Source organism: Gopherus evgoodei, chromosome 5 (genome assembly GCF_007399415.2).
Source record: "Gopherus evgoodei ecotype Sinaloan lineage chromosome 5, rGopEvg1_v1.p, whole genome shotgun sequence".
In the NCBI taxonomy this organism is placed as follows: Eukaryota; Metazoa; Chordata; order Testudines; family Testudinidae; genus Gopherus; species Gopherus evgoodei.
The window spans coordinates 21,286,752-21,312,257 of NC_044326.1; the positions used below are offsets into that span (position 1 = coordinate 21,286,752).

The 25,506-nt window shown below is 43.7% G+C and overlaps 1 protein-coding gene across 1 annotated transcript in view; it reads left to right on the plus strand.

The window, feature by feature from the left end:
• Nucleotides 1-1,717: 1,717 nt before the first annotated feature.
• Nucleotides 1,718-25,506, plus strand: part of HGFAC (HGF activator) — a 72,710-nt gene continuing 48,921 nt past the window's right edge. The window contains exons 1-4 of the mRNA XM_030563861.1: nucleotides 1,718-1,835; nucleotides 3,547-3,601; nucleotides 6,124-6,220; nucleotides 20,325-20,398. Coding sequence (XP_030419721.1) covers nucleotides 1,737-1,835; nucleotides 3,547-3,601; nucleotides 6,124-6,220; nucleotides 20,325-20,398 — 325 coding nt within the window. The 5' untranslated portion in view covers nucleotides 1,718-1,736. The remainder of the gene's footprint in view (nucleotides 1,836-3,546; nucleotides 3,602-6,123; nucleotides 6,221-20,324; nucleotides 20,399-25,506) is intronic.

A 25,506-nucleotide genomic window follows, 5' to 3' on the forward strand; every position in this document is an offset into this window, starting at 1 on the left:
TTTTAATTTACATATGTGTACTTGCTGGAAGTAGCTTAAATTGTGTTTCTGCTGGAGAAAGTTTGTTTCTATTGTTTATAAGTTGAAAGACCCTGTAACTTTTTACCATCTAAAGTGCAGAGATAAACCTTTTTGCTTTTTCTTTCTTTTTTTATTAAAAGTTTTGCTTTTAAGACCTGTTTGATTTTTTTCCTCCTAGTTAAGGTTCAAGGGAATTGGTGGGGAGAAGGGAAGGATAACTTTTCTCTTTGTGTTAGATTCACGCAGCTTGAATCTGTATGGCCTCTGGGTGAGGGGGAAGGTAACACTCCTCTCGGTGTTCCCAGGATGGGAAGGAGCTGGGAGGAAGAAGGGAGGGGGGAGGGAATGGTTTATTTCCCTTTGTTGTGAGACTCAAGGAATTTGGGTCTTGGGACCCCCAGGGAAGGTTTTGGGGGGAGATCACAGTCTATCAGGAGCTCTACTCTAAGTCCTGATTGGTGGCAGCCTATCAGATCTAAGCTGGTAATTAAGCTTAGGGGAATTCATGCTAGTACCCATATTTTGGACGCTATAGTCCAGAATTGGGAATTATATTTGACAACCTACATCACAGATTCTGTGGGGATTAATTAATTTCAGATCCCCTAAGATAACAGATGCTATGTAAGTGCCAAGTATAATTATTATTTATTGCTGAATCTGGAGTGAATTCAAAATTCACCCAGCCTTTGTTGTTCACTTTTAAGACGTTGCCTACACTAGGAAGGTTTTGCCTGTATAATTATACCAGTATAACTATACTGGGAAAATCCACTAGTGTGGACACCGTTATAGCAGTTTGAAAAGACTTTCACTGGTATAGTTTATAACAATTCCCCCACTTATAAGCATAATTGTACTGATATAAGTGTGTTCACGCTAGGGCTCTGTCTACACTGGCACTTTCATTGTTAGAACTTTTGTTGCTCAGGGGTGTAAAAAACCAGCCCCCTGAATGACAAAAGTTTTTTCACTTGGACAGAGCTTCATTGGCAGGAGGTATGTTGGTAAAAATTAAATCCTTAACTGACGTAGCTATGCCGATAAAACTTTAAGTGTAGACCATCCCTTCCTGTAGAATGGGTTTATTGTTTCTGTTTCATCAGAGTACTGTGCATTTTCTTTCTCTTTTATTTTTTCCTAGCTCACTGCTCCAGCATTCTTATAAGTAACTACTGGGCAGGTAACCATCTGTTAATGAATAATTCTTGTGTTTGTCTGATATTGGCATTGATCTGTTCCATGTTTTGCCGCATAACATGGTTTCCTGAGTGGCTTGTTTGGAGCTCTTCATAATTACTGTGTCGTGTTTATAATTACATATCAAAGGAAAAGAGAGAAGTGCTCCCATTGCAAATAGCTTTCTGAGTACAAGTAACATCAAGCTGGATCCTGTGGATGTGCTGAGTACATTTCATACCCACTGAGTTTAGGGCAAGTGGAGGGCACTTATCTCTACACAGGGCCCTTTGAAATCTACTCAGTCCCTGTGGTTTTAATAAAATAGCTCCAAAAACTGCATTCACATCAGCCCACAAAGAAGTTAATGATTAACACTGATAAGAGCTCTGATTACTTAACGAGTTACAATACTCTAAAGTCAAGTGAACCACTGGGAGATTTTGGTATATCCAAATCTCTTGCGAAAGCCTGTAGCTGATTTATCCTCCAGCTTCAGACCCCTGGGCAGCAGAACAGCCCAGCCCTATGGCTGTATGCAGAGCTTTTTGGAAAGGAAAATGAAGATGAAAGCCTGCAGTCCTTTCATTGCTGTCATCCTGGCTTTGACTTTTAGCAGTAACTGTACAAGGACGGTAAGTGTGATTTTCTTGTGATTTGGAAAGGCTGGTCAGTGCACCAAAGGCTGGATGTGAAACGACAGGCGCCAGATACTTATACTTGGGTTGAATGGATAGAGCCGGACGGCAGGCTGAATTACACAAAGCAAGTTAGCTGACAAAATCTTTCTTTATGGATAATTTATCTGATAACTTTGTGGAAAATCAGGTATCATGTCATGCTAATAATACTACAATGGCTATGCATATAGGAGTCCTTTCATCCTACCAGTAGGGTGGACAACAGCAACTCCAGCATGTAATACACTGCCCAATTATCAAGGGAGGAGCACACAAATGCCAGGGATCTGTAATGCGCTTGCCGAGCAGACAGGAGCGCATGTTATAAGGTTTCATCTATAAGACCCACCCCGAGCATCAAACTTCATGGATCTTTACCTCTAGATTGCCCTGTTGGGATCTGAACATATGCATCTACTGGAATGTGGGTATTTCACACTTGGTGCTCAGGCTGCTAAGCTTTCTCCTGGTGCGGGTCCTGATAGAGCAAAGCATTTATGCATGTGCTGAACTTTCAGTGCTTCTATGCTTAAAATTAAGCAGCACATACATAAGTGCTCTGGATCCGGGCTCAAACCAGTAGTGGTTAGGGGCAGGGCCATTAGGGATTAATGATAATGCTAATATTTATGTTTATATATTTTTAAAGATTTGGCTCAGCCATCTAACTGCACATATCTAGCCTAGGTAACCACCTGTTCTCACCTCTGTCGCTGGTGTCCTCCCCCACACCTTTCAACAGTGTATTACATATTCTAGTTGCATCTTCTCTTGGACTGTAAGCATTCCAGGCCAGGGAATGTCTCTTTCTATGTGTTTCTACAGTTTCTAGCACAAAGGGTCTCAATCCTGATTGGGCCACTGGGTGTTGGGTCAGGCCTTAGATTGGGAGGTGATGGAGCTGTTGTAGGCTCCAGAGTGTGGAACTTGTTTCTTCCTTGCATCCATCTAAGCTTTTCCCTGTGGTAATAAACATCTCAAGCTATTTTTTTAGAAGAATCATGCTTGGCTCCTTCTTTATTAACTTCCTTCTATTTCTCCCCCTTCCTTATGTGCCAGTTCCCTTGACTGTTTTTCTGATATTGAATTTATATTATATGGATACTGTATTTTAATCATGGCCTTATTGTTGTTTGTTGTCCTGAGTGCCTTTGGTGGTGGTGGCACTTTGTATGTCCTACTATAATTTCTTATTTCTTGTGGCTGATTAGAATTAACATATTTAGCTTTATCGGTGTTCATTTCCTGATCAGTGAGCCCAGATAGAGATTGCTTATAAGTCAGCCCATGCTAACACTGCTAAATGATGTGAAAGGTCAAAAGGTTGGGGCATTATTCATAGTTGTGAACTAGCTTTGAAAGACGTGCTTCCCACCAAAAGAAATAGGAACATATGTCCCTAGATAACAGAGAGATATAATGAAGCTTATCTTCTGCACTCTTGTACCATGTTTGGCTTTTCCTGGATAAGCCATGACCTTTCATCAGCTAATGTTTATTTATTCCGTTTCACAAAACTGCTCCCTAGCCAAAACTACACACAAATCATAGGATTCTTGTAGAAGTGCTACATAACAAATGTTTTGGGACTCCTCTGAATGTATGTTTCGTCCTTACAGAATGTTTCATGTAATGGATTTTCAATCTGCATTATTTTTATTTGTAGAACCGTGGGTCTATGCAAAGAAGAGGCCCAGTACATGAAATCTTTCACCACAGAGGTACCAAATCAATTCTAATAGGCATCAGTAATAATATAAACTGTTTACCCATATCTATGCTATGCAACCCTATAAGAAGCCTGTTTTTTGTTTCAATGTGAATTCTTAAAGACAGTGGCAGAGGAACAGAAAGATGGGCCCCAGTCCATATTTAATTATTTATACACAGTGGAGCAGCTCTAACAGGAAGTACTGAGAGACACTTGCCTCAGAATATCCTATAGTGCAGTGGCTAGGGCACCCTCCTGGGTGGGGAAAAGCCTAGTTCAAATCCCTTCTTCACATCAGGCATAGCAGAGAATTGTCCTGGGTCTCCCACATCATGACTGAGTGCTCTAGCCACTGGCTAAAAGATATAAAGGTGCTGGGGCAACAGTGCTACCTCTTCCTCTGGGGTGTTATGTGCCAGACCCAATCTGGTAGGCAGCTCCTGAGAACACCTACCAGATCAGGCCCCACAGGTAAGATAGGCAGAACATGCAGGCATTTAGACTGAAGTGGCTGTGCACCTGCCCAGTGACAGATTTGTAAGCACCTAAGGGACTTTACCTGTGGAAATTCAGGCCTCTAGGACTTTAGGCACCTACAGCGTTAGGTGGCAATTGAGGGGGAGCGTTTGCATATCTAAATTTTGAATTTTAGCACCTCAAGTGACAGCGAGGTGTCCTAATCCCTTTGTGGATCTTGCCCAGAAGTTGGTGGAAGCTCTCTGAACTATGGCCCCACCCTCACACCATCCCCTCCTCCAAGGCTTTGCCCCCATGCTGTCCCTTCTTCCTGACCTCTCGCACCACCACTTCCCCTTAAGGCCCCAGCCCCGTGCTGCCTCTTTTCCCCCAAGACCTCTCCCCTTGCTCACTCTTCTCTATCCCTCTCCCCCATCACTTGCCCTTATGGCCGGTAAAAAGTAGGAGGGCCTTATCTAGGCCTTACCTGCCTTATAGGGATCCTATCATCCCTCTTAGGCAACTGTACTACTGAGGTGGTGGGTGTAGACTCATTGCTTCTAGATATCTATCTCAGTCCATTTTTCTTTACTTGTCCCCATATTAAGCATCTTCTTCCACCCTTTAAAACCCTCCTATCCCTTTGGCCATTTTTGTCTATTTGATTGTTTTACAGGCTGACACTTTACTTTAAATGGATGTTATAATGCGGTATAGAGGCCCAATGAGTACTACAATAACTCCTTGCTTAATGTTGTAGTTATGTTGCTGAAAAATGCGACTTTAAGCAAAATGATGTTAAGCGAATCCAATTTCCCCATAAGAATTAATGTAAATGTGGGGGTTAGGTTCCAGGGAAATTTTTTTCACCCGACAAAAAAGTATATATTATATAGATATACACACAGTATATGTGTTAAACAAAGAATTTAATACTATTCACAGCTATGATGATTGTGACGCTTGGTTGAGTGTTGAAGTTAGAGGGTGGAAGAGGGAGGGATATTTCCCAGGGAAGGCCTTGCTGCTAAATGATGAACTAACACTCGGCTGAGCCCTCAAGGGTTAACACATTGCTGTTAATGTAGCCTCTCACACAGGGCAGCACGAACATGAGGGAGGGGAGACAGCAGAGCAGACAGAGACAAACACACACCTTGTGTGGGGGAGAGAGAGAGATGCACACTGCCCCTTTACGTAAGCTGACCCACTCTTAAGTGCATTGTTTTTTTAAGTGGATCAGGAAGTTGAGACAGCAGCTGCTGCCACAAGCTCTCTGTCTCTCTCCGTCCGTGTTCCCTCCCTGCTCTATATGGAGAAGGGGTAAGCGGGGTGCAGTAGCAGTGGGGAGGGCGACACCCTGACATTAGCTCCCCTTTTCCCCCCCTGCACAGCAAGCAGGAGTCTCTGGGAGCAGCTCCAAGGCAGAGGGTAGGGGCAGCACATGGCAGTGGGGGGAGGGACAGCTGAACTGCCTGGCAATTGATAGCCTGCTGGGCGGCTGCAGCACAGGGAACTTAAGGGAGCGGGGAGCTGATAGGGAGGCTGCCGGTCCACCCTGGTTATAGCCCCCACCAGCTAGCTGCACTGGGCTGCTCTTCCTGCAAGCAGTGGGCAAAGCAAGTGGCTGCCAAACAACATTATAAGGGAGCATTGCATAACTTTAAATGAGCATGTTCCCTAATTGATCAGTAACGTAACAATGAGATTAATGTTAACCGGGATGACTTTTAAGTGAGGAGTTACTGTATTTCAGATATCGCATTAATAATATGAATGTATTATTATTATTATTAATTATGATGTCTGGCTGTACCAGGAATTGCCCTATATTCGTGAGCTGAAATTATCTGAAATTTATATTCTGCCACTGACTACTTACATTATGTTGCTTTAGCTGTAGTGCCTGCAGGTCTCCTTTTCCTCTTACTATACCAGAGTTCACAAGAAACAGGATGCACCATCCTATTAAGATACCTGAAGATTCCTTTCCTTTAAATTAGCATTACTTTTGTGTAAGCAACGAGGTGCATGTCAGTGTGTGACTGCTTGGAACGTTTTACTCTTGTATTTCAGTGTTTACAGAGGATGAACAGCTATGCACATTTCCCTTTCGGTATGGTGGAAGAATGTACCACACATGTATATCAAATCTATTTTCTCAAAAGAAATGGTAAGTCAGCTTTGCAAAGAAATATTCAGTTTATTTATTTTAAATTAAAATGAGTAGGTATCTGATCAGTAGTCTTGTTTTTACCATAAATCTTTATGGGACCAATCCAACACTCATTGAAATCAAAAGAGAGACTCCCACTGATGTCAGTGAACATTGGCTCAGACCCTGTATACAGAAAGAGATGGAGCAATGCCAATGTCTTAAGGCACAAAGAATGCACAAAAGTAATGCAGAAGAATTATGCGTCATCGCACAAAAAGAATGCAGAAGAATTATTCATCATGGGTCATACATATTCTTTCCTTGATTCATATATGAGAATTCCAGTTCAGATCATTGGCAATTCCTTGTGCGGTATAAGTGGAGAATATGACCTGTAGACACCAGCCTCCTGCTGGTGACTTCCAGGGATTAGCTCCGGAATGCCCTCTGCAGGCCTCTCGGTGATCCGCTTGCCCTCTGGCCCCATGTTCCTCCCAGGACCCCAGTGACCTGTTAGCTGGGCCGCTGACCCCAAGTGGTAACCCCTTTCTCTCAGGGTCTTCCCTCCCCGGGAAACCCCCACCCACTAGTCCCACCTTACCTCAGTATAAGGCTACTGCCAGTCATTGTCTAGCCCCACGCCCTGGGGCAGACTGCAGTATCAGCCTACTCATCACTGGCAAGGTTGGGTTTGGACCTGCTGCCTTGGCCTACCCCTGGGCTGCCCTCTGCAACCCCCTGTACCCATTGGCCTTATGCTAGGCCACAGCCTGGGGCTTTCCAGGCTGGAGCTTCCCAGCTCCTCTGCCTTTCCCCAGCCCTGCTCCACTCAGGTACGCTGTCTCCAGCTCCCCGCAGCCAGGCCCAGCTCCCTCTACAGGCAGAGGGAGACTGTTTGGCCTCCTGGCTCACAGCCTTTTTATACAGGCCAGCTGTGGTCTGATTGGGGAGTGGCCCAGCTGAGGCTGCTTCCCCAATCAGCCCAGCTTTTAGAGCTGCAGCCCTCTTCTTTAGAGGTGCTTTTAAACCCCTCAGGGCAGAAGCGGGTAACCACCCCGCTACAGACCCCTCTATCCTTTTAACTGCACTCCTGTCCCTGTTCTTCTATTAGTTGTCCCCCAAACTCAGTTGGGTTTTTGAGGTCCTGTGGATCCTCCCCTTAGGCTGGAGGGGATCCTTTAGCAGTGGGTGGGCTTCCACCCACCCAGTTCCCAGAAACCCAATAGGTACAGACCCCTCTATCCTTTTGATCCTTTGACCGCACTCCTGCCCCTGTTCTACTATTAGTTGTCCCCCAAACTCAGTTAGGTTTTTGAGGTCCTGTGGATCCTCCCCTTAGGCTGGGGGGGATCCTTTAGCAGTGGGCAGTTTCTTTGACTGCATATCTATTGTGGGTGTAAAGTGCTAGTGTAGTGTAGGCACCATAGGACAGTCTCATGTGGACTCATTTAAACTAGTGTTGTTGTAACTGTGTTGGTCCCAGGATATTAGACAAAGTGGGCAAGGTAATATATTTAATTGGACTAACTTCTCTTGGTGAGAGAGACAAGCTATCCATTGTTGAAGCTGATTGTGATGTTCAGAAAGTTGAGGCTAGTGTGGGAGTGTTCCAGAGAGAAATGCACCATGAAACCAATGATATAACTGAGATACCTTGATGATATTTTCATCCTCTGGACAGACAACTTAAACTCCCTTACAGATTTCCACCACAATTTTAACACACACTCCCTGTCCATTAAACTCTCTCTGGAATGTTCCTGCGCCAGCATCAAATTCTTGGATACCACAATCAGCTTAAATAATGGAACCCTATGAATGACTGTATGAGAAACCCATGAATCACCACACCTACCTTCATAGATCAAGTAACCATCCCAAAGATACCAATAAATCTGTTATCTACAGCCAGGGGCTCTGATATCACAGAATAAGCTCCCAAGAGAAAGTCTGGGATATACACCTTAACACACTTAAAACCACCTTCACCAAACAACAACACTCCACAAGAAAAGTAGATTGCATCATGGATTGGGCCACCAAAATACCTTGAGAGAACCTGCTTCAATACATAAATAAAACTCCCTCTGGCTGCACACCCCTTGTTATCGTCTACCACCCATACTGGGAATAATCACACAACTACAACCCATATTCGATGAGGACCTCATCTTGCAATAAATCATTCCTGAAACAACCCCCCCACCCAACCTTTCTAAACTCATCATCGAAGCAAGCTCCCCATAGACCAGGACACACCAACTCAAAGTGGCACCAGATCCTGTCAGAACAACAGATGCAAAACCTGCAGAAATACCTCCTCCGTGCCAATGATCAACATCTGCCACAACGCACCTTTCAAGATCCATGGGTGCTACACATGCTTATCACAACATGCGGTGTACCTCACTCAGTGACTAAATGTCCCAATAACAACTACGTGGGTGAAACCAGACAGTCACTACGCTCTCGAATGAACTAACACAGGAAAATGATAAAAGACAAGAACACCCTATTACCTGTGGGTGAACACTTTTCACAAAGTGATCACTCTATATCTGACCTATCTGTCCTCATCCTCAAATGAAACCTGCATAACACTTTCAAAAGATGAGCCTGGGAGCTTAAATTCATAACTCTTAAGACCATGATTTTTAGTGTCTAGCAAAAAGACACTGGATTTATGGCTTATTACAACAGTTTGTAACCCACTAGTGTCAAGTATAATTCCCAAATCTGGACCTTAGCATCCAAAATATGAGTACTAGCATGAATTCCCCTAAGCTTAATTACCAGCTTAGATCTGTAGCGCTGCAACCAATCAGGAATTTTTTTTAGGGCCTGATACCCTCTGGTCCCCCCAAAACCTTCCCAGGGGACCCCAAGACCCAGATTCCTTGAGTCTCACAAGAAAGTGAAATAAACCATTCCCTTCCCCCTCCTCCCCTCCAGGTGTTCCCTCCCTGGGCTCCTGGAGAATTATACAGATTCAAGCTCTGTGAATCTAAACAAAGGGATTCCACCCTTCCCCTCCCTTCTCCTTCCCTGTTAAGTACAGACTCAATTCACTCGAGCCTCAACGAGGGGAAAAGAAAATTAAACAGGTCTTAAAGCAAAGCTTTTAATAAAAAAAAAGAAAGAAAAAAGTAAAAGGTATATCTCTGCAGTTTAGATGGTAAACAGTACAGGGTCTTTCAATTTATTAACAATAGAAAGAAACTTTCTCCAGCAGAAACACAATTTAAGCTACTTCCAGCAAGTACACATATGCAAATGAAAAAGAAAACAAATTAAAAGCCTATGACCGCCTTTTCTACTTACAATTCTGAACAGATAAGAGACTGTAGAAGGGAGATTGGCAGAAACCTGGTTGCACCTCTAGTCCCGTCCAGGACCCAGAGAGAACAAAGCCAAACTCAAAACCCACAAACAAAGGCTTCCCTCCACAAGATTTGAAAGTATCTTGTCTTCTGATTGGTCCTCTGGTCAGGTGTTTGCAGGTCACTGTTTGTTAACCCTTTATAGGTGAAAGAGACATTAACCCTTAGCTATCTGTTTATGACAACTAGCCCCCCTTTTTGTCATATAACTGCAGAGATGTTAATGTTAATGTTAATTCAACTTGAACTGTCCCTTAGAATATGTGCTAGCTACTTATACCACACTATCTGTTCGATCTTATATCTAGCTGTGACGCTCTGATTACTTTTTCCAGACCTGAGGAAGAGCTCTGTGTAGCTCAAAAAAGCTTGTCTCTCTCATCAACAAAAGTTGGTCCAATAAAAGATATTACCTCTCCCATCTTGTCTCTCTTTTAAACTAGGTAATTCAAGCTAGGCAGTCACTTCTGATTATTGTGATTATCCACAGGTAAATAGCTGATGAGAAAGGCACCAATGAAACAATATTTCAAGAGTATCTTAATTCAATATATATAATGTGAGCAATTTTCTTTCTTGAAACCTGCATCTAAATGAGCCAACACAGTACAGATTGATCTTTAGGCCCATTTCAGTTTATTTCATGGTCAGGAGGATTCTTAACTATCTCTGAAATCCTCCATATATATCTTTAACTAACTATGGCATAGAAATTGAAAAAGAGCCAATGTGTGGGATCCAGGGTTGGAGCACACTTGAAAGGTCACCTTAGGTGGCTTTCATTTGTGCTTCCTGTTTTCAAATACAGTTTACAAGTTGGCAGATAAGAGAGGAGGTAGTTATAGCTGCCTGATTTTGACAAGTCATGTCTGTTTCATCTTTATCTCTGACCTTTCTAGCGAACATATGCTCTTCTCTCATAAGCTAAAAGAAACCTGACATGTCTTCAGAGATCTTGATGCCAGAAAACTAGCACTGCATAACAAAGAGAGAGCTGCCTTGTGCATTGTTTTTGTTAGCTTATGTGCATATGAGCCTGTGCTGCACAGGAGTCATCTATGATAATGGACTTCAGATGACTCTGCTGACTGGCGAGCAGATAAGACTTCACTTCTTCCGTGCTCTTTTTGAGGTGGCTTATACTGGAAGGGACATTATCAGGGACTGTCATTGTGGCTGGCCCCTGCTCAGCAATTTGGCACAACCTGGCCCTTTATATAGCACTTGACAAACTAAAACAGATTGGATAGCAGCACATTGTTCTGCTGATTTAATGCTTTCTAGATACATTGCTTAACCTGAGGGCTTTCCTATATAATACCTGTTTGAAGTGTTGTTGTGGCCGTTTTGGTCCCAGGACATTGCTAGACACTAAAAATCATGAACTCAGTAAAGACACTGAATTTATGGCTCATTATAACAGTCTGTAACCCACTATCCCTCCATTGTCCTATGACTGTAGAGGTGTTAATGTCCACTTCACCCTTGAATGGTCTTTTGTAACATGTGTGAACTTATTGGTTTAACAGTCTGTTCCACCTTGTATTTAGCTGTGACTCTCTGGGATGTCTACACTGCAATGTAAGCCCAAGGTCAGTTGAACTCGAGTTAGCAGACTCTGGGTTTGTTTACCTAGTGCTTGAGAGTTTACACTCATTTGTAATTCCAGGTTAGGAATTGTTGGACCTTGGGTCCCAGCCTGGGGCACCAGCGTCTACACTGCATTATGAGGGCATAAGTCAAACCACCCATATCCCAGACTTCTTAGCACACACACAAAATGTGGCTGCTCCAGCCCTTTCGTTCCTGGAGCAATGTAGGAAAACTTGACTGTCCACCAAACATGACTGTCTAGATGACAAAGAAAGTCAGCTGATGGGGTTGTGGAATACTTTTGACAGACTCCCATAGCATGAGTCCAGTGGGGCTGCAACTACACTGCAAAGCAGTAAGGCTTTAACCTTGGGTCCCGGCTTGACTCACACTCGGATCCTCCACCTCTGTGGTCTCCTAGAACACTGGGTCTGAGTCCTAGGTTAGCGTGATTTGTGTGTAGACAGAAGGGGGATTATGTTTGAGCCTGAGTTCGAACCCAGGGTTTGCATTGCAGTGTAGAAATATCCTCTGAATACCTTTCCCAGATCTGAAGAAGAGCTCTGGGTAGCTTGAAAGCTTGTTTCTGTCACCAACAGAAGTTATTCCAATAAAAGATGTTGTCAGGGAGCAGACCAAGCCCCTCACTGTAGTTCACTGGTTGCTCAACATGCACCTGCTTTGCTTGCCCTTGTTCCAGCCCTGCTCCTGCTTGCTCCAGCCCTTGTTCTAGCCCTGCTCCAGACTGCTTCAGTCCCTCTGCTCTTCTCCAGCTCCTGTTTCCCTCTACTTCAGACTTCCCGTTTTGACCCACCCTGTGGCTTATGACTCCAGTTGACCCTCCAGTTCTGGATTCAGCTTCTATGTCTCCAGCACTGATCTCTGGCTTACAACTCTTGTTTCCTCTCCCCGCACTCTGACATTTGGCTTTCTGCCCCTCTGGTACTGATCCTTGACTCATTTCCTGGACTCCATCCACGCTTGACCCAGCTCTAACCTGTAGGTTGAACTCTTCTCTTCACCATTAGGCTTGATCACCTATGACTTGGTTGGGAATAAATATTACATCACTCACCTTATCTCGCTATTTAAAGGCTGATATATTAGTGCCTGATCCAAAACCCATTCAAGTCGGTAGAGGAGTCTGTGATGGGTTCCGTTACAGAGACCTCCTTGGGACTGTCAAATGATGTGCTGGAATTACCTCTGAGCCCATTTTTCACTTCCAGCTTGGGACTCCAAAACCCTGTCTTGTTGAGCCAGACATGCTAGCCTACTGCCACACAGACCCAGGTCTGATTCATGCCCCCAAAGCTGCAGGCTTTAACCAAAAACTGTTCAGCAAGTCACCTATCTCCAGCACCCAAACACCCAGTTCCCAATGGGATCCAAACCCCAAATAAATTTGCTTTACCCTGTATAAGTTATGTACAGGGTAAACTCATAAATTGTCCCCCCTCTATAACACTGATAGAGAGAGATGCACAGCTGTTTGCTCCCCCAGGTTTTAGTCACTTACTCTGAGTTTACTAATAAACAAAAGTGATTTTATTAAGTATAAAAAGTAGGATTTAAGTGATTTCAAGAAATAACAGACAGAACAAAGTAAGTTACCAAGAAAAATAAAGCAAAACATGCTAGTCTAAGCCTAATACATTAAGAAACTGACTACAGGTAAACCTCATCCTCAGAGATGTTCCAATAAGCTTCTTTCACAGACTACACTCCTTCCTAGTCTGGGCCCAATCCTTTCCCCGGTACAGTTCTTGTTAGTTCCAGCAGGCATCTTAGGTGAAAAGCAGGTGATGGGACTGGGACCCCGCTCCCCTTTGCTCTGTTCCACCATCTTTTATAGTTTTGGCAACAGGTGGGAATCTTTTGTCTCTCTGGGTTCCCACCCCACCTTCTAAATGGAAAAGCACCAGATTTCAGATGGCTTCCAGTACCAGGTGACATGGTCACATGTCCTGTGAGACTCCAAGCCTCCATTCTTTCTGGCCTGACTCACAAGAACACTGGAAAGCTTACAAGTAAACAGAGCCATTTACAACCAATTGTCCTGGTCAATGGGACCCATCAAAATTCTAAACCACCATTAATGGCCCACACTTTGCATAATTACAATAGGACTTTAGAGTAATACTTCATATTTCTAGCTTCAGATACAAGAATGATACATTCATACAGTAGATTATAAGCTTTGTAACGATATCTTATGAGACCTTTTGCATAAAGCATATTTCAGTTACATTATATTTACACTCATTACAAATTTCCACAAACATATGGAGTGCAACGTCACAGCGTCTTTCTATTTACTTCAATAACATTTGGATCAGACACTTAATAAGCTGTTTTTTAGTTCTGCTGCTGGATTTTATATGCAGAACTCTTGCACTGTGGGCCCAACCCATGTCCTAGTGAGTTTAATTTTATTATTTGTGTTATGGTAACATCTAGGAGCCCAGTCATGGACCAGGATCCCAGTATAGTAGGGCCTGTACATATACATAATGAAAAGAAAGTTCCCTGCCCCAATCTGCATCTAAAATGAGACAAAGGGTGGAAACAGACACATAGATGGATGATCACTGGGAAACATTGGACAGTATAATAGGCCATGGCCTCAACATATCAGTTACCTAAGTGTTGTCAAGTTTTTGGTAGGCATCACAGCACAGGAGTTTTAAGAATGGATTTAAAGGATGACAATGACAATAGCTTTACAAATATTTATGAGGAGCTCCTCCCAAGCGTGAGTGGCAGATTGGGAGATTATATGTAGGATGGGAACAGGACCTTGAATGTGAAGACGAGTAGTTTGTGTTCTATACGGTGGAGAAAGGGGGGGCAGTGCTGGGAGCCATGTCAGGCCCTGTAACTTCAATAACATAAAATATTTAAAGAGAAAAAAAGATTCTAAACAAGTTGATATTGAATCCCATCTACTGAAGGACAGAGTTCGGTGATTTTAATTTTGGGGTAAATCTTAGCTTTTTCTAACCATCCCACAGAGTTTTGTTGTTTAAAGTCTTTATGTGACAGATTTGTTTAGCTCTTTTGTGAATAATCAGAACTATATAGAGCCTTTTCCATTAGCTTTTCACATGTCAGTTAATGTAGTGTTGGTCTCGTAAGCCAGTCTTGCAGCAATATCTCAGCTGTAAAGATCCAGACACTCTTTTCCCATCACTGCTGACACAAATGGGACATTAAATGCAGAGCCTGAGCCCATTTCAGGAACAATGTCATAAGCACTATGGTGTCAGTGACAACTTTTAACTTAATGCTTAATTTAACTCTAATGTAACAATTGTGGCAAAATCATAGACCATCTTTTAAGAAGGCCTGATCTCAACTCCAGTATAAGCCATGGAGGGTGTCCCATTAACTTGAATGGAGTTAAGTGAACCCTAATTATTTTAACTTCAGAATACTTTAATTTCAGTAATTTTTAGTTGGACTACTGTGCATCTTTCTGTTCAATTAATGTTAAAAAGATACATAATAAAATAGTGAAATATAATTGATCAGATAAAATAAAATAAAATAAATAATACAGAAGAAGGGTATAGAAGGGTACAGCTTGTTCAGGAAGGACAGGCAGGGGAAAAAGGGAGGAGTTGTTGCCTTATATATTAAAAATGTATAGACTTGGACTGAGGTTGAGATGGAAATAGGAGACAGACTTGTTGAAAGTATCTGGTTAAGGATAAAAGTTGTAAAAACCAAGGGTGATGTCCTGATAGGGGTCTACTACAGACCATCTAACCAGGAAGAACAGGTGGGTGAGGCTTTTTTTAAACAACTAACAAAATCATCCAAAGCACAGGACTTGGTGGTGATGGGGGACTTCAAATACTCAGACATCTGTTGGGAAAATAAAACAGCAAGGCACAGATTATGCAACAAATTATTGGAATGTATTGGAGACATTTTTTATTTCAGAAGGTGGAAAAAGCTATTGGGGGAGGGGCTGTTTTAGATTTGATTTTGACAAATAGGGAGGAACTGCTTGAGAATTTGAAAGTGAAAGGCAGCTTGGGTGAAAGTGATCATGAAATGGTAGAGGTCATGATTCTAAAGAATGGTAGGAGGGAGAACAGCAAAATAAAGATAATTTATTTCAAGAAAGCAGACTTTAGTAAACTCAGGGAGTTGGTAGGTAAGATTCCATGGGAAGCAAGTCTAAGGGAAAAACAATTGAAGACAGTTGGCAGTTTTTCAAAGAGACATTATTAAGGGCACAAGAGCAAACTATCCCACTGAGTAGGAAAGATAGGAAGTATGGCAAGAGGGCACCCTTAATTAACCAGAATATCTTCAGTGATCTAAAAATCAAGAGTCCTACAAAAAATGGAAACTAGGTCATATTACAAAGGATGAATATAAACCATTAATACAAGTATGTAGGGACAAAATTAGAAAGGCCACGGCACAAAATGCAATAGTGTCTTTCGTGCAATATTTCCTAAATGGTAAAAAGAAAACATTCTACAAATACATTAGAAGCAAGAGGAAGACCAAGGACAGGGTAGGCCCCTTACTCAGTTGGGGGGGGGGGACAATGGAAATAATAACAGAAAATGTGGAAATGGCAGAGGTGCTTTATGACTTCTTTGTTTTGGTTTTCACCAAGAAGGTTGGCAGTGATTGGACATCTAACATACTGAATGCCAGTGAAAATGAGGTAGGATCAGAAGCTAAAATAGGGAAAGAACAAATTAAAAATTACTTAGACAAATTAGATGTCAAGTTATTAGGGCGTGATGAAATGCATCTCAGAATACTCAAGGAGCTGACTGAGGAGATATCTGAGCTATTAGCGATTATCTTTGAAAAGTCATTGAAGATGGGAGAGATACCAGAAGACTGGAAAAGGGCAAATATAGAGCCAATCTATAAAAAAGGAAATAAGGACAGCCAGGGGAATTACAGACCAGTCAGTTTAGCTTCTGTACCTGGAATGATAATGGAGCAAAAAATTAAGCAATCAATTTGCAAACATCTAGAAGATAGTATCAGAGGGGTGGGTAGCCATGTTAGTCTGCATCTGTAAAAGCAGCAAACAGTCCTGTGGCACCTTATAGACTAACAGATGTATTGGAGCTTGAGCTTTCGTGGGTGAATACCCACTTCGTCGGATGCATGACACGCATCCAACGAAGTGGGTAGTCACCCACGAAAGCTCATGCTCCAATACATCTGTTAGTCTATAAGGTGCCACAAGACTCTTTGCTGCATCTAGAGGATAATAAGGTGATAAGTAACAGCATGGATTTGTCAAGAACAAATTGTGTCAAACCAACCTGGTAGCTTTCTTTGACAAGGTAACAAGTCTTGTGGGTGGGGGGAAGCAGTAGACATGGTAATCTCGACTTTAGTGATGCTTTTGATACTGTCTTTCATGACCTTTTCATAAACAAACTAGGGAAATGCAACCTAGATGGAGATGGAGAATACACTTATAAGGTTTGCAGACAGTACCAAACTGGGAAGGATTGCAAGTGCTTTGGAGGATAGGATTAAAATTCAAAATCATCTGGACAAACTGGAGAAATGGTCTGAAGTAAATAGGATGAAATTCAATAATGACAAATACAAAGTACTCCACTTAGGAAAGAACAATCAGTTGCACACATACAAAATGGGAAATGACTGCCTAGGAAGGAGTACTGTAGAAACGGATCTGGGGGTCATAGTGGACCACAAGCTAAGTATGAGTCAACAGTGTAACACTGCTGCAAAAAAAGCAAACATCATTCTGGGATGTATTAGCAGGAGTGTTATAAGCAAGACAGTAGAAGTAATTCTTCTGCTCTGCTTCGTGCTGATTAGGCCTCGACTGGAGTATTGTGTCTAGTTCTGGGCACCACATTTCAGGAAAGATGTGGACGAATTGGAGAAAGTCCAGAGAAGAGCAACAAAAATGATTAATGGACTAGAAAACATGACTTATGAGGGAAGATTGGAAAAAATTGGGTTTGTTTAGTCTGGAAAAGAGAAGACTGAGAGGGGACACAGTAACTGTTTTCAAGTACCTAAAAGGTTGTTACAAGGAGGAGGGAAAAGAATTGTTCTTCTTAACCTGAGAGGATAGGACAAGAAGCAATAGGCTTAAATTGCAGCAAGGGAGGTTTAGGTTGGACATTAGGAAAAACTTCCTAACTGTCACAATAGTTAAGCACTGGAATAAATTGCCTAAGAAGGTTGTGGAGTCTCCATAATTGGAGATATTTAAGATCAGGTTAGTCAAATACCTGCCAGGAATGGTCTAGATGAGCGGTTCTCAAACTTCAGCAAACTGAGGACCCCCATTTTGATTTAAAAATTGTGGGGGACCCCAACACCCCCTACTCAGCCCTTGCTCTGTCCACTTCCCAGAGGCCACACCCCAGCTCACTCCATGCCCACTCTCTGTCACTCACTGTCTCCCATCCTAACTCACTTTGATGAGGCTGGGACAGGGGGTTTGGGTGCAGCAGCCGGATGTGGGCTCTGGGATGGAGTTTGGGTGCAGGGTGCGGGCTCTGGGCTGAGAGTTTGGGTGTGGGAAAGAGCGAGGTGTGGACTCTGGGAGAGAGTTTGTGTGTGGGATGGAACAAGGAGGGAGTTTGGGTTCTGGAGCAGGCTTAGGCCTGGGGCAGGGGTGAAGGGTGTGGAGGGGATGACAGAGGGAGTTTGGGTGTGGGAAGGGGTGTGGGCTCTGGGAGGGAGTTTGGGTGCAGGCTCTGGGCTGGGGCAGGGCCCGGGTTATGGTGTGGGAAGGGGTTAGGGCAGTGACACTTACCTCAGGCAGCTCCCAAAAGTGACTGGCACATCCCTCTGGCAGTGGTTCCTAGGCATGGGGCCAGGGGGTCTCTACATGCTTCCCCTGCCTGCAGACGCTGCCCCCTCAGCTTCCATTGGCCATAGTTCCCAGCCAATGGGAGCTGCAGAGTTGGCGCTTGGGCTGGGGGCAGCGCATGGAGACTCCCTGCCCCCCCTCTGGCCGCAGGGACGTGCTGGCCACTTCCAGGAGCAGCGCGGACCCAGGGTCCCCACCCCTCACCCTCTCTCCCAGCGCCTGCTTCAGTTGTTCTCTGGCATGAAGCAGGCGCTGAGAGGGAGGAGAGATGTTGAGGGAGGGAAGAAGTGGGGAGGAGATGATCAGCGGGGCCCACAGACCTTCTGAAGTACCTTCGGGACTCTCAGGGGTCTGCGGAGCCCAGTTTGAGAAATGCTGGTCTAGATAATACTTAGTCCTGCCATGAGTGCAGGGGATTGAACTAGATGACCTCTTGAGGTCCCTTCCAGTCCTTTGATTCTATGAAAAGCACCTTTCTTTATAACACTCCACTGTCATGCTGTTATTCTGTAGTGATACTCCCTCTAAGAAAATATTTATTATGATACATCAGAATAGGGTAGAAAGGATGGCCAAGGGAACAAGGGCCAGTGATCTCTCTGGTTTGGGTTGTGGATGACCTGAGTTCAGTTCTCAGCTCAGCTGCAAACTTCCTGTGTGACCTTGGATAAATGACTTAATCTGTGCTGTGCCTTCATGCCCTGCCTGTAAAATATGGATAATACTTCCCTGCCTCACAGAGGCTGAAATCCATTAGAAAGTGAAAAGCAGCATTTGACCCTTTCTGTTGCAAAGAGTTGAGATTCTGTCGGTGAATCTGGAAATCACCCTTGTATAGTTCCTCATGTGTAATTATTCCTGTCTGGGTGGCTAAAACGTGGAAATACTTTAAGGAACAGAAAATAAAGCACATTTGCCATAGAAAGCAGAGAAAAGTCCCTTTGTGGACAACTTCAAAAAGGTTACTTTCAAAAAGCAAAAATGGGTTAGGCCGTATTTTAATTATGATGAATAAAGTCAGCCTTAATGTGGTTTTTTTAGATATTTATTTTTGTCTTTTTTTTTTAAACCTTAGTAATATCAGGAATGCCAAGTCAGGATTTCCCTAATTTTGCTGGAGGACTTGTTGGGGAGGTCTCAGCTCTCAGTTCCACATCTGTTCATATCTTATCTTTAAGTGAAGGGAGGTGAGGGGATGGTATCTGTCACAAAGATCTTTTTTATCCCCAGTGTTTTTTCCCCAGGAGCTTGAATTAAATTGATGCTAATTAATTTTAAAAAGGATAATCTCACAAGGTAGAGTAAATGTGTAATGGGAATTTATAGAGCAACAAGAAGCAGGAAGTTAATATAGGTGCCTTTGGGTATGATAAAGTAAATTAACTATGATAGCCTGCAGTGGCCCTAAGTCTGTACTGTGCTCATGAGCATCTTCGTCAGCTAATTCATTCTTCAGACCTATGATGGGGTTTACAAACTCCTCACTAGAGGCAAGGCTGAAGCAGTACTGGGCTAGGAAAGCTCTGTCCCTCGGGCACAGCTGAGCAATGCTCCTGGGGAAAGGAACATAGCCCAACGATGGGAAGCCACCAAAAAGAAGGTTGACCCAGCTGAACCTTGTTTAGGGGGTCCCTGACACATTGAAATGAAAAGAGACTACAGCAGCAGACCCTAGCTACTAGGCCTGCTGACCAGACAGAGCACCCTTCTATGAGACGCTATTAAAACAAACTTGTCATTCATCATTTTCTGGGGTCAGATCCTGCCCTTTCTTTGAGCTGTGCATAGAGGGTCTTTGTGAGAATCACCACTTCCATGTGATAGATGGGAGGTAAGTGGTTTTTGTGGCACGGTCCCACCCCCGAACATGGCAGGCCAGGCAGAAGTGATGCTAATTGTCCGCACTCTGGCATCATGTAACCTTCAACTAAGGTGAGAGAGGTCAGAATGCTCAATTTGAAGACCCTCAGTGATTCCTCCAGCAAAACCAAGGCTGACAAGACGGCATTCCCAATGTTTCCACAGTAAAAAGCAAGCAGAAAATAAAATAACTTTAAGAGGGGGAAAATTAAAACATCCACAACAATTTTTTTTCAGGTCTTCTTTATTAATCACATCTGTTTAATTGCCTTTTGCAGATCACCCCTAAGTATTACTGTCCTTACTACTGCTGTAATTAACATAAATAAAATATCAGCTCTTAATAGTTCATACTAAGTGGTTTTGAAGGATGTTCTTGTCTCGGATGGTGCAGGGTTGTTTACAAAGCTGCATTAAAATATACTTTTAATTCTTTCAGGTGTTCAACCACACATAACTATGATCGCGACAGGAAGTGGGGTTATTGTGCTTCTGTGTCCAAAGACCATGTAGGTAAGGCAAGTAATTAATGACATCAGCAACAAGCATCTGAAAAGCACAATTGTCCTGCAATATCCAGTATTTTGTTGTTGTTATTATTAGATGGTGATTTATTATCTATCCATCAGGTGTGCATGATGCTTTATAGACAAGTAAAAGGTAATTCCCCTGTTCTGGGGATCTCACAATCAAGGTTGGACATGAGACAGGGAAGTGGAAGTAGGGGAAGGATGAGATTTCCACAGAATAAGGAACTTAAGTTATTTCTTGTGCAATGTGCACACTAGAGGCCAGATCTTCAGCTGATGTAGCTACACTGATGTCTGTATAGCTACACTGATTTACAGCAACTGAGGATCTCGGTCTTTCTCTATTTTAAAAATACTAAAATATGAACTATTCATAGAATAGTGTTGGATTTAAACTTTTTTTCTGGAGTCTGGATCAGTGCTGGAAAGTGAAACCTGTTATTTGTCCATCACCCTAGCGCACTCTGTTCCCATGTATGTTTTCAGTACCCCATGCCGTGAAATTAAAGCCTGAGCCCCATTCTTTGGTTAAATGTCAGTGCTATTCCTGTGCACAGGGAAAATCCTGCTCACTATAGGTGAGGCCCAACTTCATCTCATATTGCCAGGCATGCAAAACAGTATCTTTCTGGGGAAGGGATATGGCTGAATCATGGAATCACTCCCATATAACACATTCTGCATCAGTCACCAGCTCTAGGTCTGGAGGGAGCAGCAGCATGTTTAGGAATATCCAGGTATGGAAGTGACGTAACTGCTAGACTGCCAAAAGGCTGTATAGCAGAATACAGCATATTTCCCTTTGGGCTTTCACATGCTCCATGCTCAACATCTCCCCTGCCTCACTTTCTTAGCTACCCAAGATTTAGCAGATAGGAGGAAAGCAAGTCCTGCATGCGGTATTTGGGCATACAAAGAAGGCACATGAGTAGTCCTGGCAAATTAAGACCCTAAGTGTTGTCACGCTGCGGGAGCACTGAATTTGTGAGATTGTTAGCACTGCACACTGAGCTTATGTAATGGAACTGTTTCTTTTGGTCAGTTATGGAATTAAAACAATCTTTTTAATAATAGCAGTGGCCAAAGTAAACTGTGTCAAGCAACCCTTTCATTGTAATCTATCTGTGTTATTCCATGGGCATCTGGCACAGTAGAAGCCATTTCTGAAGGAAGGAAGAGTGCCTCATGCTCTGTTTTTACAGGAATCTCCTTCTTTTAATTTATGTGCCCAGGACTAGCCTTCTGTACAAACAAGTGACCATTTGTGGGGTATCTTTCTATTTATGGTATTTGTATGGCCCCTGTTATAGCAGTATCACTTCCTTAGTGTATTTATGGGGAACCGAGGCTCAGTGACTTATACAAGGTCTCAGAGGAGTTAGTGGTGGAGCAGAGACTGGAAGTCACGTCTCCCTTGCCCTAGTGCTATAGCCACTAGACCATCCTTCCTCCTCTCTGAGTTGCACTTGTAGGTTGTTCCTGTTTCTCTACACCACATCTCTCAGATGATAAAACAGTTCTGGCTGTGTCTCTATTTTTTTTGTTTGTTTGTAATTTCTTTTAAACAGTTGCATTTTTTTAACAAATAAGGAAATATTTTCTTCCTCATACTAAACACACAGATACTCTGTCAGCTACTCCTTCCTCAATAATGTACAGAAAGAGAACAGAGCTTCAAAAATAGATTGTCTTAAGAAGAATTCATTTGGAAAAAAAAAAGATGTTACTTTAGTGACTACTTCAAAGCGGACGAGTAAATAGCAGCATTCATTGCAAAAGTAGCTTAAGAACAATGAAGAGGGTAGTCAGCTCAACATGGGCAGGATTTTCCCACAGATTTTGTATAGCAAAGAGCAATGGTACTGCATGCACATAATTTTGATTATCGGCATAAAATTGGAAGTAAAGGTCTGTGGTAAACTCTTTTAGGTGTAAGTTATTTTGGGCCCAGTTGGTTGCTTACTAATGTGGGGCTGGATCTTGTGAAATTCTCTGCACCATTAATTCCTTGTGATTTAAAGATTGAGTTCTGGTTCAACTGAAATTCCAACCATTATATAAACTAGAAAAACAGTAAAAAATTTTTTTTTGCAAAAACACTTGATTTCATTGGAATTAGGTTCCTAGGTACTTTTGAGAATCCTATTAGCAGGGGCAGCTCCAGCCCCAGCACGCCAAGCGCGTGCTTGGGGCGGCAAGCCCCAGGAGGTGCTCTGCCGGCGCCGCGGGGGAGCAGGCAGGCCGCCTCCAGCAGTTTGCCTGTGGAGGGTCCGCTGGTCCCGCGGCTTTGGAGGACCTCCCACAAGCACACTTGCGGCAGGTCCGCCGAAGCCGCGGGACCAGCGGTCCCTTCACAGGCAAACCATCGGAGGCAGCCTGGCCTGCAGTGCTTGGGGTGGCAAAATCCCTAGAGCCGCCCCTGCCTATTGGACACAAGTTTGCATCTTCAGGCACCTAAATACCTTTACAAATGTGGCCCCAAGTAAATTGCTGAGTTGTGGCTCTAGTATTGTGCTGGAAAGGGGCTAGTGTGCCGAGGGTGACCAGATAGCAAGTGTGAAAAATTGGGACACATTTGGAGGGTAATAGGTGCCTATATAAGAAAAAGACCCATATATCGGGACTGCTCCTATAAAATCGGGACATCTGGTCACCCTAAGTGTGCCCTGCACCTTGTAGGGTTAAACTCAAAGGCAATACCGGATTTACAGTGGCGTCGGGCCCACGGTTGAAAGGGTCCCCAGCCCACTCTTCTCCATCCCCCGCACTCTCCTGTGGGGTTAGAGAAACTTGATACTGCCGGCTGCTGCGGCTCCGTGGCAGCATCTGCTGGCAGCAGGAGGCTGAGCGGAGTCACCGGCTGGGACCCCGGCTGGCAGCTGAGTGAACGGAACCCTAGGCTGGCAGCAGGCTCAGCTGTGGCTGGGACCCACAGCTTGCCATTAAAAAAAAAAATCAACTTGCATGCCACATTTGGCATGTGCGTCATAGGCTGAGGACCCCTGTTCTAGTGTACACAGTGTATACTGTAGTTTTACGGTAATTTTCACTATATGCGATTTTGCTTTTATGTGCTGACCTTAGACCCTAACCCCTACGTAAGATGTGACTCCACTGTATTCATTTTTGAAAATTTATAATAAGCGATCCTCCGGGGGGTGGAAGTGGGGCACAAGGTGGAAGCTTTGCCTAGGGTGCAAAATATCCTTGCACCGGCCCTGGATACTGTGTCAGCTGATCCTCACAGTCTCCAACCTACCTGTGCAGTACAACAGACATGGCCCTGCCCACTAGCTCCTCTCTACTCCCTAGCCCACCCATCACTTCCCTGCCCGCTTAAGGCTTAGCTCTCTTACTTTTAAAAATGATTGCTTGCCCCTCTCCCCCCCTCAGGCTTTTCTGGCAGCCCTGTTCCCAGGTATCCAGTTTTAGACTGGAAACTCCAGTAGAAAACAGGACCTGAGTGTCCGGTTAGCAGTGCTGACTGAAAACTAAATGCCTGGTTATAGGAGTAACCACATTAGCCTCCACTCCTCCCACTCCCAACACCCACCTCAGAGGGCTGGAAGAGAACCTGTCCTGCTGCTGTGGGAGGAGGGGCAGCTCAGTGCAGATAGAGACAAAGAGAATGGGCTAGAACCAGGTAGGTACCTGCTTTATGTGCGCAGGGGCGAAGGGAGATCCTGTTTACCCGCTCACTAGCCCTGCCGCGCTTGCAGTTTACCCCTTACCCCTCCCTTGCTCCAGAGACCAACCCTAGCTCCTGCCCCACTGTGCTTTTATCCCTGGCCCCTTTTACAGTCATTCCCCGGGGCACCCACAAATATGTTTGGTGCTGGGCCCACAAAAAGTTAATCTGGCCCTGCCCAAAGGTCTAACCCAAAGCGCACCAAAGTCAATGGGAGTTTTATCATTGATTTCAATGGATCTTGGATCAAGTTTCAAGAAAGGAGAGTACTAGATACCAACTTTGTTCAGGGGCACATAAAACCAGAATGATATGGAAAGATGTACCAAGATCTTGTAAGTTGAATATAAAGAGAGGGGAGTTTTCAGATCAGAAACATGTACTAGCTAGTTAAATTCCTGGAGAAGAGCCATCTCAGTATGGTGAAAAGTGTCCAAACCAAACTGAAAGTAGTCCAGGAAGTTGGGTGATGTGGTCAGACAGCTGAGAGCAGGTGACTCACTACTTCAGCAGGGCTCTGGAGAAGTTGAACTCAAGATGGTTGTTAGCAATTGTGAAAGGATTCAAGTGAGGGTTTTCTCACAAAGGAGGGATGATATCATGGGATGGCTTTAGGCACAGACTGGATGGGCAGCTGCTTGGGGCACCATGTTTACCAGGAACCCGTAACTCTGGGAAGAGTTCCAGGCAGGAAGAAACAATCTGGCCAGAATACTCCTGTGCTGTAGGAGCACATCCCTGATGTGGAAGTTGCAGGAGGACCTGGGCTGGTCAAAGGATTAATAGTGAAGCAGAGGGGAGAAGAGTTGAGGATGCCGAGGGAAGACAGATGGGAAGTGACCCAGGGATGGTGGAAGGGAATATGATGAGGTTTTCCAGTGAAAGAAAGAAGGACAGAGCTAGGGGTTCTGCTTTGCTGACTTAGGGATGGTACCAAAAATGATTTGCCATGTGCTCCACTATACTGAGGGATGGCCCTGGGAGAGAATAGAAGTTTGAAAATTACAGGAATATGCAGTGATGAAACACTATATAATATAGATATTTCATAACTATAAAATGGAAGAAGCAGTAGCATAGTCATTATGTTTACATGCTTTCTTTTGATGTTCTCCTTGGGTGTGACTACCAGTATATGTACACAGGCCTAGATACTGATCTTAGTTACCATTGTAAATCTGGAGCAAATGCCTTGACTTCAGTGGAATTACTCCAGATTTACACCAATACAGTGAATTTTAGAATGTGGCTTCAAGCGTTTTGTTTCAGACTCTTTATGTGTGGGTATATTTTTATATGTTGGATTGTCTACTTGGCAGAATCAGCATGTTGGCAGCCCAGCACCCTGCTCAAAAAACAGTTCAATGGTGTAATTCTGCATTGTCCTCATGGCAGAATTTGGC